The sequence below is a fragment of the Canis lupus genome, chromosome 16 (assembly GCF_003254725.2).
Source record: "Canis lupus dingo isolate Sandy chromosome 16, ASM325472v2, whole genome shotgun sequence".
NCBI classification, from domain to species: Eukaryota; Metazoa; Chordata; class Mammalia; order Carnivora; family Canidae; genus Canis; species Canis lupus.
Window position 1 is genome coordinate 40,489,680 of NC_064258.1, and position 16,374 is coordinate 40,506,053.

The following is a 16,374-nucleotide window of genomic DNA, read 5'->3' on the forward strand; positions in this document are numbered from 1 at the left end:
AGGCTTGTTTATGACAAGGCACACAGAAAAACAATGAACCGTCAACTTACTTAGCATGCTTCCACTCCCTTTGTCCCCCTTCTGGCCTTTTGGTCCAGGATTTCCTTGGAAATAAACAAAAAAAGCAACATTTTTTGTTGTTGTTGTTGTTGTTGTTATTTAGGGCCATTTAATCATTTAAAAATTAATTCCTGTAAGTGGACACAGAGATTAATTGCTTTAAATAAGAAGAGCATCACAAGGTAATCTGGAAAATCAGTTTAGCACAACTGACAGATATTCAAATGCAGTGATGTTGATGCTGATAATAATGGCTCTTACTTTATTTTCACATTTAAAAATTTTTTTAAACTTATTTTATTTAGGGGCAGCCCGGGTGGCTCAGTGGTTTAGCGCTGCCCTCAGCCCAGGGTGTGATCCTGGAGACCCGGGATCGAGTCCCACGTCGAGCTCCCTGCATGGAGCCTGCTTCTCTTCTCCCTCTGCCTGTGTCTCTGACTCTCTCTCTCTGTGTCTCTCATGAATAAATAAATAAAAATTTAAAAAAAAAAGAAGAAGCCTGTCATTATTCTGGGTAGGTCCCTTACATACATTAGCAAATTATTTAAAAGGACACTTTTCCATTGTGTCCCATTTTCCTAAAGCAGGCAAAACCGATGTACAGCACTTTTTGTGCTTAGCCATCTTGTTTGCCCTCTTCTTTTAAGTTCGATTTTCTTCCTCTTCCAGGAAGCTTTGAGTCCTTCATCTCATCTTAAACCCTGATTCTGTATTTCCCATTACACATTATCTCGTTTTCCTTTTTTTTTTTTTAAGATTTTATTTATTTATTTATTTTTTTCATGAGAGACACAGTGAGAGAGGCAGGGACACAGGCAGATGGAGAAGCATCCTCTCCATGGGGAGCCTGATGCTGAACTGGATCCCAGGACTCTGGGATCACAGCACAAGCTAAAGGCATATGTTCAACCAATGAGCCACCCAGGCATCCTTGGTTTTCCATTTCTTTAGAGGAAAGAATCCCAAAGACGGGCTGTGAATGAATTTCTGAGAACTGCTAAAATCCTGCTGACTTCATCCTGGGGGGAAGCTAGGAGGGTCTGAAGGGCATCTAAGCCTATAGGCTATGTTCTTTGGCTTTGAGAAACCTCATCTATTTACATAAGGGTGTGGTACAAAGGCTATCCTTTTATATGAGGGTCAGGACTTCAAATAGGTGTCAAAAACATTGTTAAATCCTGGGTCTTTGCTAATGGTGACTATTCACCCACAACTCCACTTTCAAAGGTATATCCACAAGATTATCTTTTAGTACTAAAAAGAGATTTTACTTTTTCCAACAAGAGATTTTAATGGTAACAATTGCATCTCCTCTGAGTAGGGCTATTCTTGCTTATTGATTCTTCTTCCAATGTTTCTCAAGTATTTATCTGTAAGTAATCACCTTCTTGGCACAAATGCAGGGCTGATCCTAGTACTAAGTCAGAATCTTTGCTAAGTTTTTGATTTCCCCCAACAAAATCAAGACCCTCAGTCTTTGCATCCGAGGACATAGTTTAAAACCCATGGCTTTGTAATAGAATAAAAAGAGCATTTTAAAAATTATTTGAATTATTTTGCTCTGCTACTTACCAGGTATGTGGCTCAAAACAAGTTTTCAAACTTTTCTGAACTAAAAGTGTATTTTTTTTAACAAATGAAAAAATAACACCTTCATTGCACTACCTTGAAAATTAGCATCAATGTTTATAAAGCATCTTGCCCATAAAGGGGTGAATATACTCTTATTGTTTTATGATTCCCAAAGCTTAGCTAGAATGGTCTGTCTCACTCTGGTTTCATTCTCAGTGCATGAGAGAGGGTTTTTTCATCTCTGTTGACTTTTTATGGCACAATTATTTTAAATTTTACTTTAAAATTTTAATCTTTATTTACATTTTATTTTTTGTTCTTTCCCTAATTTAGCTTACTTTGTCTTCATCTGTCTTTGTTTTTGAACATTTGTTCTTATTCATCATTTAAAGATTTTTTGATCCCCAATTCACCAGATTTAAAAATATAAAATTATACTGAAAGTAACATGAGAATTGAAATTGAGCACTTTTAAAAAGCATAAATTGTTTCCAATTAAAATTTTAGTGTGAAGATTTCCTGAAATGCCAGCCATTCCTTATCAGAGTATGATGAAGAGAATGCCTCTAATCGCTTTGCATATATGATTACACTGTACATCATTATAGTCACTTTTTAATTGTGGTATAGTCATTTCAGGTAATGTGAAATTGGCAAAAAAAATCATTAATTTATAAAAAATACACAAAACCTTTCCTATTTTTTTTAGATATAGTATCTAAGTTTCGGATTCCCCAAGAGGAAAAGCCTAAAAATATTAAACAAAAATTGGGAGGGTGGATTCAAAAGGGTGTAATGATCAGTTCCAATTCTTTTCAGAGAAGATAATATAATAAACAACAAGCTTAATTTGATCATTTTAGCATTATTTAGTAAAAAGGAAGAGGCTGTACATTGTTCTTGGGAGTCTTTTTATATCACAATTGGTTTTGGGTAGTTTAGGAATAGAAATGCTTGCTCAAGCCAGGGCACTGAGTGAATGACCGACTTAAATCCTGATAGCTCTAGGATCCTATGATAAATAAAAAAATCAGTTTTTTAAAAAAATTTTGGCTTTTTATCCTATACTACTCTTTTTTAAAAAAAATAACAAAATGAAACTTTTCATCTTATAAATAAATATAAATGTTTTATGTCACTCTACCATGATTCAGAGATCTCCTCACAAGAGGACACTCAGAAATTTTTTCTCACAGGTGAACACACCAAAAACCTCTTTGCTAGACAACAGAAGTGTATCTCTCCTTTAGAGAGTGAAACCTTTGGTTAACATGGAGCCCATGTTAAAACTTTGATTAACTCTGTCAAAACCTGGAGTTAATCTCCTTTCATATATGATACTCTTCAATCAAAAATAAATTTCTGAAAGCCACTGAAAAATAAGAAGTAAATAATATATAATAAATAGATATTCTAGCTTTAAATACAAGGGGAGGTGTTTTCAATAACATCATTATGATTTCCAGCATTTTTAGTGCCCCTTCTATGAGGTAGACGTTAGGTTAGTTATTTTTACAGATGTGTCATAATTAGCCCACCTGTTCAGCTATTTCCATTTCAGGTGTGACCATCATCTATCCTAACTCTACTATTGCTTCCTATTTTCTGAAGTCTTCACCTTCAACCTTCTCACTAACCTTCCCTCTTTCCTCTGCACTCCTCTACCTTATCTTGTCATCAGCACTTAAATAGTATTCAAATCTCTTTCAGAAAACAAAACAAATGAGAAAACACAACAAACAAGAAACTGACTTCTTTCTTCTTTGAGACAGATTGCTCAAGAATTAGCTCTATCTCCTTGCTTAATCCTCAACACTAGTTCACCTCTGAGCATCCCCCAGTCTGGTTTCCACTCATCCCACTGAACTTACTCAATAAAGGCAACATCCCTATAGCAACAATGCAAAGAATGTTCTGTAGAGTTCATCTTACTTGACCAACTTTTAAAACTCTCTCTCACCTTGACTTTTTCATAACTCATTCCCCAGATTTTCTTCCTCACTCTGGCTGCTTCTGTTTAATCTACTGCTTTCTCTTCCTGCTCAGCCTGTACCTTTATTACCTAAGGCTTCATCCTAGGCCCCTTCTCTTCTCACTGTCTACTCATAAAATAGTATTAAAATCAATGATTCCAATAAACATTTATGTAATCATAGCTACAACTTTGTCTTTCTAACTCTGGCCTCTCATCTGAACTCCAAGCCTATATATTCACTGATCTATGAATATGTCCATGAATGACACAGAGAAAATGTTCAGTAATTATTTGTCAAATAAATAAATGAATCATTTATGGTCTGTGGTTTTTGAAAGTCCTAAGAAAGACCATTACTCACCTTTACAATCAGACTTTGAAAGGGTTCCACGAGTTTAACTGGAGGAAAGCGCATTACTTACGTGCTAGAAAATCTAAGTCACTCAGTGAGGTTATATCTAGAGTCCTCTAGGGATTTTGAAGATATGTAATGTTACATTTCAGTTAAATCCTCAAAGCTCTTTGAAGTAAATATGTCAGGTTATAACTTCTCTACCCTATAGATCTGTGATATGCCAAGTCTTCCCCTTCTCTTAAGGACAGTTAATGAGTGAGTCTTATTTATCTTTCATTTCCTAGTACCTAGCAATGCACCTTGTATACATTATAAATACTTATTAAATGTGAAGGAAGGTTGCAGGGTGGGGAAGAAAAGCAGAGCAGAAGAGAAAATAGGGTCCTCTTTCTTAAACTATTTGCTTTGGATTCTGTCGATGCATTGAATATTATTCAGATGGACAGGTATAGGATATGACAATAATTGGATTTTATTTCTAATTCTACTACCTTTGTTGGACTCTTTTGGAGGAGAAACTCTATTATTCATTTTTTTAATGTACCATATAACTAAAGTAGTACCAGGCACTGATGGCTCACATTTCTACCAAATTTGAGTTTTTAACTAAGGCAGTGATATCCTAAGGATATATTTTGTCAAAGGAATTCTTACCTTCGCCCTGGCTTTTGTTTTTAGAGTTCTCTTTCTCCACTCCTTTTTTTTTAAACTTAATTTTATTTATTTATTTATGATAGTCACAGAGAGAGAGAGAGGCAGAGACACAGGCAGAGGGAGAAGCAGGCTCCATGCACCGGGAGCAGGCTCTATGCACTGGGAGCCAGATGTGGGGTTCGATCCCGGGTCTCCAGGATTGCGCCCTGGGCCAAAGGCAGGCACCAAACCGCTGTGCCACCCAGGGATCCCTCTCCACTCCTTTTCTTTACCAGAGATATGGTTCTCAAAGTGTGGTCCATGGAACAGCATCAACACTATCACCTAAAAACTTGAGAGGACTAAATATTTTCAAGGGAGCCCAGCCCCCAAACTACTGAATCAGAAACTCTGGGGATAGAGCACAGTTCACTGTTTTAACAGGTCCTACAAGTGATTCTGATGATGGGTCAAGTTTGAGAACCTCAGACCTAAATAAATTGTATGTATTTTTTTTAATTGAAGTATAGTTGACATACAATATTACAGTAGTTGCAGGTATACCACCTATTATGTATCTTTTAGGTCAGCACTGACACTATTTCTTCTGTAACACACTGTCTTGCTGTACGGAATTAATCAATTTCTACTTTCTGCTCCGTAGTATTTTGTCCTAACTCATGAATGTTTATTACTCACCACATTGCATTACAGCTAATTGCTTTTGCATTTTCCTGTCCCTGCTCCATAAGGACTGTGCTATATTTATGTAGGGCACACAGTGAACCCTCATAAAATTGTGTTGGCTTGGTGAATGAATCAATGAATGTTCTCTCAGATACTGTGACTGGAGGGCAGGTGTTGAACTGTAAGAGTTTGATAGTAGAAAAAATCCTAAAGTTTGTGTAGGCAGTAGCTACTAACTAACATGTCTATAGAGCTTGTTTTGTAACAGGAACTATTTGAAGTGCTTTAAGGCATCTATTAATTTTTTGAACTTTGCAGAAATTCTAAAATACAGGTCCTGTTAATAGTCCTATTTTTAGATAAGGAAACTGAGGCATAGAGAGTATAAAAGATAGGAAGGTAGGATCTACTATGCTATTTCTATAAAGTACCAACTATATTCTGCTATCCTTGTACTTCCCAAGAGGGTAAAGTAAATAACAAGCATGGAGTAACTATGTGCCAACATGAAATTCAAATTCAAATCACCTTGACAAACGTTTACTTTTCTCAAATGAACCACCCAAGGTTAAATAGTGCAGAGAAATGTTACAGAATGATTTTGTTGATTAAATTTTAGAAGAGAGGTCATTGTGAGAAATTTCTGGGAGAAAACTCGAGAGTGGGGAGCTGGCTCATCTTATATTCCCAGCTCCAAGTACAGTGGATGAGAAAACATGGTGCTCAATTAAAAAAAAAAAAAAAGGTAAGTTACTTCTTATTAAATCAGCTAAGTTGTGCTAGTTACATGTCTCTTTTGTGGTTTATTCTTAATGTCATCACTGTCCATGTGGGAGGGTTATACATAACAGAGAGATAGATGGTTGTGAGAAAGAGTAAGGTCTTCTTAGCATTCTTAAAATTTTTGCTGTGTTTCCCCTTCTTATGTAGACTTTCCAGAAAGACAAAGAGTAGTGATTCTAATTTACTCAGAGTGCATGGTGATATTCATTTATGAAGTTACCCCTTATGATTGAATGTAAGTAGAAAGTTACAACAGGAAGAGTCCCGAACAAAATTTTACCATGATTTGCCAGAGATAATAAATGATTACCTAGTTGAGAGAGATAGTAGATTAATACACCATTTTAGCTTTAAACTTAGAATACAGATAAAATATGTTTTCTCACTTCACGGAATTATTTCGAATTATCTTGGAAACTATAAGTAGCTTTGCAATTTTGTCAAATTCAGGGTTTTTAAATATATTCATCTATCACACACAAATTGCCCATTTAGAAAATTCAGCAATTCCTGAAGGATGTAGATAATTTCAAACAAATTAACAAATGAACACTACTTCCCATTTTGCCAAAAAGGCCTGATTAAAGCTAGACAGTTTTAGAGATGGTTTTAGAGATGGCATATAAATATACCATTCAGTTCAGGTAATTGAGTCTGATTGTAGCTTGCTTATTTGTGGCTAGCTGATTTTTCTCCAAGCCTAATCGCCACGACACAGTCCGTGAACACTGATACTATCAAAAATACCTCAACACAGCTATTAAAATTGCTAAAAACCAAAACATTAGTAACACCAAAGGCCAGTGAGGATGTGGAATGACGGGAACTCTCATTCACTGCTGATGGGAACGCAAAACGGTACAGACACTTTGGAAGACAGTCTGGTGGTTTCTTACAAAATAAACACAGGTTTACCATGAGGCCCGGAAATCAAACTTCTAGGTAAACTCACATCAGTAGCTTTATTCATGACTGCCAAAACGTGGAAGTACCAAGATGTCTTTCAAATAGGTGAGTGGATAAACACACTGTGGTACATCCATACATTAGACTATACCAAGCATTTAAACTAAATGAGCTATCAGGCCACAAAAAAGATATGGAGAAGCTTAAATGCATATTGCTAAAAGGAATAAGCCAATCTGAAATGACTACACATGGTATGATTTCAACTGTATGATATTCTATCTGGAAAAGGCAAAACTACAGCCATCAGTAGAGAAGGAGTGTGGTGGTGATGAGTAGGTAGGCCACCGGGGATCTTTAGGAAAGTGAAACTACCCCACATGTTGCTCTACCAGTAGATACATGTCCTTGTATAATTGTCAGAAGCCACAAAATGTATAACACTCAATATAAACTCTAATATAAGAAGTGGACTTAAATTACTAATAATGTATCCATATTGGTTCATCAATTGTTACAAATACACCATGTTAGTGTTAACATGTTAACAACACAGAAACTGGATGTGGGTTTATGGGAACTCTCTCTATTTTCTATGCAATTTTTCTATAAACCTAAAACTTCCCTTAAAAAACAAAATCTATTTTAAAAAAGCACCTCAATGATAAAGATCCTATTCTCCTAGTCATCATTTACTTTGAAATTAGGAAACAATAAGACTGCCTTCTTTTAAAATTTCTGTGTAAACTTCACAATCGAAGCTCTGGCTACTGCCATAAGGAGAAGAAAAATGTCGCATATATAAATTTTAAAGAGCCTGAACAATTTAGTTTATTAAGAACTAACAGCAGTCAGTTTATCTTGCACAAAATAGGATTTCTGACCTATCTGTTGATTATTAACTGTAACTTTCCAGGGTTTGGCCAGCTTTGGTTACCAGGGTATTTAAACTAGTTTGTTTTTCTTTGCCAGTCTTCCCATTCTCTTCGGTCTAAGATAGACACCATTCTTTATGTGATTTATGGTTGGGTAGAGTTTATAAATCCTCTGTTGTTCTTTTTTCTTTTAAAGACTATTTTCCTTTGGGACATAGAAACTTTCCTCAGGTAGAGAGAAATCAGTTTCAAAATGCTTTAGATCACAAAATAAACTGCATGTAAGTCTACTGTTCATACTAGGATGGCTATTGCTTTTGGTATACAAGAATTTGGGGAAGAAAAGTATGCTCTGGTGTTTATTTTACAAATTCTACAAATAAAATATACACTATCACAATACCTGTCCTCCCAGTCTTCCCCACTGGCCCTGGGAATCCTCGAGCTCCAGGAAAGCCAATTGCTCCCCGATCACCTTTAAGACCTGGAGGACCTATGTGATTAATGAAGAAAAAACACAGCAATAATAATTTATTTTTCATATAGATTTGTGAGTATAATGAAACAATTTAGTTTTGAATACTCAATAGGCAAACCTCCAAATGAAGGGATAATACTCCCAAAAGTTCATGTGTGCCATTAATAAATAATACAAGTAATTGGCAGAAACATTTAGTGCATTTAGTACAATGTAAATATTAAATAAATAAACATACTGCTATTGTAAATAAAAACATATAAGAAAAAAAATCTTGGAGTTTTAACTACAAGGCTTATGCAATCCAGTTGGGAATCCTCAAATGGCAGAATTTTGCTATAGCTGAAAAGGTTAACTTTGAAATATACAAAGTAGAAACTGAATTCTTCAGATTTGTTCCCAAAAAAGCACAATTCAAGCACTGAGAAAAAAAAATTTATATTATTTATATATTTTATTATATATATATATTTAAAAACTCAGGTCCTAATTCTGGAATATATTAATCTTTTTCTCATGCACTTGATTTTATGAATTCTATGATGATCCCAAACAATAATAAAACCATATATATACATGTGTGCATGTGTATAGTATATAAGGATTCATTTATAGGTACATATTATATAAATACAAACCCAGGTTTTATGTGCTTAAATGAAAGCTCATTCTCCCCTCCCTTCATTACTATGGTGATCATGAAAACTGCATATAAAAGTGTTATTTTCCTGTGGAATAAAATATTCCATCCTGGAAACCAGAAGTTTGGAATAAACTATTGTAAAAATCTCATTTTAGATGTTATTATCAGTTCACAGAGATCCCATTAATTCAATTTTCAGTTAATTCTTTGGGAAGTACATTAAGAAAAATTTAAAAATTATACATCTTTTTCCCATATCAATCTTTAATATGTTGTCATTAGTTTACAAGTTCCAGGAGGTGGGACTTATACATATTAATTGAGTAAAAAGAGAAAAAAACTTTTCTTGAGGTGTATTCATATAGACACCTAAAATTGGGCTAATTGTTCTCTAAAAAATGTTAACTTTAAGTATATTCTAAATAGTTAAGAAATATTATTCAGCCCAGTCTAAACTTTGATTCCAACAGATATTAAGCAGAGATCCAAAGCAATAAAATGATAAATTATGTTTAGAAATATTAGTAGTTACCCATCTCAATTGAATTACTCAATATATATTACTTTGCACATATTTATATATCATATATATGTTTTAAAAATATAAATGTACATGTATATATATGTGTATTACAATATTTCCATATATCATCCATAAATAGATTCATATATTGAATACACACACACACTCTCACACACTCTACTTTGTAATATCTATTAGCTAAACTTCATAGCATACAGTCTAAGAGAGAACTAATATCACTTCTGAAGACAGGCTGATTGATTAACACTTACATCTTTCTTCATTATCCAAGCAAAATAGGCAGATATCTGTACTCATTAAGATCTTCACTCAAATTTACATATAAAAACATTGACTCTAAATTCTCTTATTATTATTTTTTAAATCTTAGAACATTCCCCACTCTGTATAGAATGCTTCTCATTGGTGACTCCAATTTTTACCATTTCTCCACTAAATCAACAAAAACACACAAAAAAACAGTGTGTGGAGACACACTGCAAGAAAGTTAACAAATAAAGAAAGAAGGTAATTTTGGAGATTATAATTTTAGAAAAAAGGGAGAAATACAATAGAAGATGCCTTGCTTTAGAGAGGGGGGAATCAGGAGGATCCTCTCCAAAGTTGGCTTACTAAGTACATTGCAGTGATACTCAGGATACAGCTGTTCAATTAGGAATTATGTCACATTGCCAATGGGCAAACAAATGAATCTATAAATGAAGTACATGTGATACTTTGATAGAAATCACTTTATCACTAGACCTCTATTATGGGAGATGTTTAGGCAGACTCTGTATGACCTATAGAGTTGTGTGACCTGTTCGATGATGTTTGAAAATATGACCCCTAAACATAAGTACCACGACTGAACTTTATTCCTAGAGATCAGATTCTCAGAAACTTTCCAGTGACAATTAGCTAATTTTCTACAATAATCTGTGGCAAGGGGAAGGAGTCTGGCACCTGCTGCCAACCCAGAGGCAACCTAAGTATTCAGAAGCCCAGTCCTGGAATGCTGGTGTTTCAAGGAACCTGACACATCATCTGTCATTTTGTAGAGGCAGGAACAGAATTATGTATATAATATAGTAGAGAGATTCTACTATGTATGTAAAGTTGGTCTGATAATTATTCTCAAATCCAGGGTTTCCAGCTCTCTAATCAGGCTTCTTTCTGTGGTCTGGGAGATTGATGAAGAGCATGGACTCTGCAATCATGCCGCTTGGGTTCAAATACTTGTTCTGTCACTGACTAGCTGCTGATTGATCTCGGGCAAGTCATTTAACTTCCCTGTGCTTCTCTAAAATAGTGAATTGTTCATCCCTACATCGTAAGTTGGATGTGACAGTTAAGAGAGTTAATAAGCATAAAACACTTGGAAAAGTGCCTGCCTCATGATAAGTGATTTGCTCCTCTTCTTTTATTCTCCTCCTTTAATTATTCTCCTTCTCCTACATGATACAATCATTGTTTTTACCAGCTTTTTGTCAAGGCTGCTAAATATAATTTTATTTAATGATATGTATGTAGGTTGCAGACATTTTTGGATCCCTTGGCACAATGTGTACCTCCTGAAGAAACCTGCTTTCAACTCTCAGAGCAAGAGTCTGCAGCCAGCAATATTCCTTACTCATGTATATTTAGGGAGCACGATCCTTGTTGAAGGCTAGAGGAGAGGTCTTTCTGGGCCACAGACTGGGAGAAGGGGTAGAGGTGGGATAAAGACAAGAGTAGATATAGATTAATGAAATATAGTTCTTGTCCTTCAGTAACCACAGTTAGGATGGACTTTATTTTCTTCTTCAGAAGCATGAATCCTATGGTGGAAAATTCAAGCCATGTAAGAAAAGTAAATGGCACTGGATGATGATTAAAACTGTAAATGGTTCCCTTTTGAGGCATCTTCCCATGCCTCCAGGTCAGGCTACCCTGTTATTGATCCCAGTAGATAGAAACAGCCCAGCAGACAGATGGTCTACAAAAAGGAAACCTTAGGATCAAATAAAACATCTTTTCTTTAAAGCATGCTCTCCTGAGGAAATAACCCAGAAAGTGGCCCCCAAAGGATCACAGATGAGATCAGGAATCCTCGACCATAACATTCATCACCTACAGAATTACTTATCATACTGAGAGTGTTGAGAAGGCAGAAATTCTCTACTTCTGACTGGGTTTGGGATCCACAAGACCTTGTAGAGCAGCAGGCACAAGAAAGGTGCTTAATAAATGTGTTGGTGAGGAAAAGTCAGTAGGTCATTCTCCCTAGCCTGCTTCCAAGGAACTGCCACTCTGAAATAAATTTCTGTTGTTATTTTGAGATAAAGCAAGTTTTAACGTAATGTCTAGCTCAGTACCTGAGTAACTATTGTAGTATATTTAATGTGTTCATCATTTAGGAGGACCACTAGAGTAATCTTTTAAGCTTCTCATGTTTATATCATGGTTGTCAATCTAGGGGACTTTGAGTTGGTCAAGCTGCGTTTAATGAGCTTAACTGGATGTACAGGTGGGGTTTGAATGAACTCACTGTAATCAGGAAGTAGAAATATCATGACTGCCCATCAAATACTCTTTATTTCCTGATTCCAGTACTTATTTAGGCAATCTGGCAGAAAAGAAAACAGAATGCAGTTATTAAATAGGGAAGAATCTATGAGGAGAGATGCCTGGTAACCTGAATACTTCTGTTGCAGTGCCCCAAACCTAATGGAAACTTAATAATCTAAAGGAGTCAATTTATTCCCCAACAATGAAATCTCACTCTCTTATATGAGAAACTGCATAATGCCTATTTCTGTAAATGAGTATCACCAACAGCAACAGACTAAACTCTCACTCAAAGAATCAAAGCAGCTTTGCAACGGTATCTGTTTAGGGTGTTAACAAAAGCTGAAATTTTTAAATCCCTCTTTCTATTTCACACATCCGTAATTCAGAAACAGCTGCAAAAGATGCTCCCAAGATGAAGGTTTGTACAGCAAGTTGTAGCCTGGACTGAACTTACACGGTTGAGTTAGAAAGCTTTGACAATTGTGGTTTGTAATGGAGGCGCTGAAAGACCTCTGACAGCTGATAGAACACTGGTTACTTCCCCTGCTATGACATGAATGCTCCATTGTGAAGATCTCCTGAGTGCTAGACAAGTAGAAAGACTTTTCTGAATAAAGAATCTTATTCAGCAGTATTTTCAAAGGCATAGCAACAACCCACCTGATATACTAATACACACACACAAGTTATAAAATTATATGTAATTTTATAAAATATGATATGTAAAGTTATATATATCTTATATATATAATATAAATAGATATATAGATATATGTCAAGTAAACTTAAAAACATTTTAATATGGGCAGCCCCAGTGGGCAGTGGTTTGGCGCCACCTGCAGCCCAGGGCGTGATTCAGGAGGCCCCGGGATCGAGTCCCACGTCAGGCTCCCTGCATGGAGCCTGCTTCTCCCTCTGCCTGTGTCTCTGCCTCTCTCTCAATTTCTGTGTCTTTCATGAATAAATAAATAAAATATTTTAAAAAATTTTAATATGAACTATGCATTGGCTTTTTAAGCATAATGTTGTCAAGGTCAGAGACGTGTCAAATTCACCTTTCATTTTTAAACACTATTTTTCTGATGGAACCTGGGCTAGTCAATATATTGATTAGAAGGAAGAACATTTTATATAACCAAAAGACAGAATAATAGGATGAAGTACATGGTATTTAGACATGTTTTTGGCAGTACAAACCATTCTAGTTATAATTAAGCCATGCAGTATACTCCACACTTTCAAAGGGTATGTGGGTATTTGATTTGTAGCCAAGAATAACATGACAATCATGCTGTTGCTACTGTCTCCTCTATTTTTGTGAGAGCAAGGAAAGTTCACGCTCTTTCTCCTTTTCTGTCTTCTATTATCTTCTCTCAAAATATTGCTTTCAAGATTACAACATCAACTGAGGAAAATAATTTAAAACAATTTTGCTCTAAGTAAGATACAGAGAGTAGCTGACAGTAAAGGTAAAAGTCATCTGTATTCTAGTCAATATTTAGATTTAAATTTCTTGGTTTTAAGCAGATATATTCCAGTTAAGGAGTATATAAGGAATTTAATCCAATTTCCTTTGACGTGTGTGTGTGTGTGTGTGTGCGTGTGTGTATGATAGGCAAATATAGTCATTGTGAAGATGATTTTCACATTCTCATTCTCATGTGACCTAAAGCTAGGTCTGCCATATACTGTGTGCGATTGATAACATAGATAGAATTAGCACTCCTCAGACATATGAAAAAACCCCTGTGGTTTTGGCTAAAGCATTTAACTTTCTTCGAAAAGCAAAAGTCAGTTACATTTGGTACCTTATAGTGATGAGGCTGCTGGAAAACACTTAATATCCCCTTTAACACACACAATACAGACACACACATACACTCCACAGGAGATGAATCGAATAGCAATTTCCCCCTACACACATACATGGATGAATATTATCTGGCCCTCAAGGATATGATTAAGTCGTTACTATTGCCATACCTATTGCACCTGGCACGCCTCGTGGACCACTTTCTCCAGTGGGTCCTCTATCTCCTTTTTCACCTGGGGGTCCGGGAGGACCTTTAAAAAATAAATGACAATTACCGATTACAGTTTTAAAGCATAGGTAAAATAAATATGCCATGTTTCAAGACAGTTCTTTAAATAAATTCAGTCTTCTATTTATTGTGCAATAACATAGAATGAGTTAAGAATTACCTTCCTGAATGGAGGCATGCCCTTCTATAAAGGAGTGCAGTGCCCTAAACCGATAAGGGTGAGATAGCCTTAGAATCGACAAACTAATTATGTATTACATATTTATGTGTGCCTAGCACTTTTTTAGGTTCTTAGAACCCAGGAGCAGAGAAACGACACTGAGTCAATGATGGCATAAGCTCACCTTAGTGTTATGTGCATACTAAGTGGAGATTTCACAATATTTACTTAGATGCTGTGTGGAAAATGTGCAATCATGTATGTATAAATCATATGTGATCCACATACAGTAGACCACAAAAACCATACTGTTAAAAATGACAACTTCAGACACTTCTCAGAGATCCAGATCAGCAGGATGGTTAAAAAGCCTCTGAGACAGTAGGATTTGAAAGATAATTTGAAGAATGGATAGAATGAGATGAAAGAGAATTCTAAGTAAGAGGGAGAGACTTGGGGAAAGGTAGGGAGGTGGAAATGAGTAAAAGAATGCTTTTCAAGTAAAATATAGTTGACTCTTGAACAACATGGGTTTGGATGGTGGGTCCTCTGATACACAGATTTTTTTCGACAAATACAGTACTGCAAATGCATTTTCTCTTGCTTATGATTTTCTTAATGACATTTCTTTTTTGCTGGCTTTGTTTAAGAATATGGCATATCAGACATATAGCATACAAAATATGTGTGAATTGACTTTCTGTTAAGGCTTCTGGTCAACAGTAGGCTATTAGTCGTAAGGTGCTGGAGGAATCAGAAGTTAAATACCCCTTTTCAAGGGCACATGGAGTCAGCGCCCCAACCTCTGCACTGTTCAACTAGAGTTGTAGTAATTTGTTGTATTAAGTAGTATCCCTAAATAGATATAGATATTATAAAATCAGTTGGAGAGGTTGTTGGGAAAATTCTGACTACCTGGCCTCACAATTTCCCAAGTGTTCCCTGAGTACTGAATTTAATCAATACCGATTTAGTCATTTGAATTTTCTGTGCCCAGCAAAATGGATATCCAGTGATCACTTCTTTAGAAAAGACGGCACTTTGGAACTCAAAGGTAACCCTGCTAGTATTCCCTTTCTACACAGACTGCACAGGACAAGTATTAATACCTTCACTTAAAGCAGAACACTTAGCAATTTTCTTTTCAATGCCAAGAGGAAAACACAAGGTTGGATATACCACAGAATAATAAATAGCAATGTTTTAAAACAAGTATTTTCCTTTTTTAAAGATTTTATTTATTCATGAGAGATACAGAGAGAGGCAGAAATACAGGCAGAGGGAGAAGCAGGCTCCCTGCAGGGAGCCTGATGCAGGACTCGATCCCAGGACCTCTGGATCATGACCTGAGCCGAAGGCAGATACTCAACCACTGAGCCACCCAGGTGCTCTAAAACGGTTATTTTCAATCGCCATGGTTCGACTGAATACATGGCCCAAGGATGATACACAAGTATATTTAGTACCACTAGTTGCAGAGCACTTGCTTGCAAATTTTAATCAGGTGGGGAAATAAAATACCTGAAGAATGTGAAGAGAGGGCAACATGAGTAGATAAAGATTATTTCATGAAAAACTATATTCTGTTCATGTTATTTCCTTTCAAGTCCCATCCCTGCTTCTCTCCATTTTTTCTGATCTGTTCCATTTTTCAAGGTCCAATTTAGATTTTAGAACCTTCCTTCCCTGGTTACTTGATTTTTAAGACATCACTGTTCTTCTCAATGGCACATTGCCCCTTTCACTTCAAATGCAACATGGGGCAGTAATATTTTATTGTATTTTCATTACAAAAGCAACTCTACTTATTACAGGAAATACAAAAACCTAGAAAAAATATAACTCAGAATTTGATCATCTTAAGAGACTAACCATTAACATTCATTTCTCGTGTGTGTACCTGCACTTTTTGTTTTGTTTTGTTTTGTTTGGCTTTTTATTTTTTTTTTTTTACATAATCATGCAAATTCCTGTAAGCTATTGCTTAATACCAGAGACATATATTTAGGTGTTGCATAAGAAACACCATTCTTCTACATCAGTGAGAATCTGTATGAATCTCCCATTCCACAAAAAATGCAGATCTTCCCCACAGCAGGGGGTTGCACTGCCACCACCATGAACCCTGC

The 16,374-nt window shown here is 35.7% G+C and overlaps 1 protein-coding gene across 2 annotated transcripts in view; it reads right to left on the minus strand.

The window, feature by feature from the left end:
• MSR1 (macrophage scavenger receptor 1) overlaps positions 1-16,374 on the minus strand; it is a 78,596-nt gene that overhangs the window by 31,169 nt on the left and 31,053 nt on the right. For both annotated transcript variants that reach the window (XM_035699955.2, XM_035699956.2), the window contains exons 6-8: positions 14,027-14,107; positions 8,250-8,339; positions 51-104 (exon numbers count right to left, since the gene is read on the minus strand). In XM_035699955.2, coding sequence (XP_035555848.1) covers positions 51-104; positions 8,250-8,339; positions 14,027-14,107 — 225 coding nt within the window. The remainder of the gene's footprint in view (positions 1-50; positions 105-8,249; positions 8,340-14,026; positions 14,108-16,374) is intronic.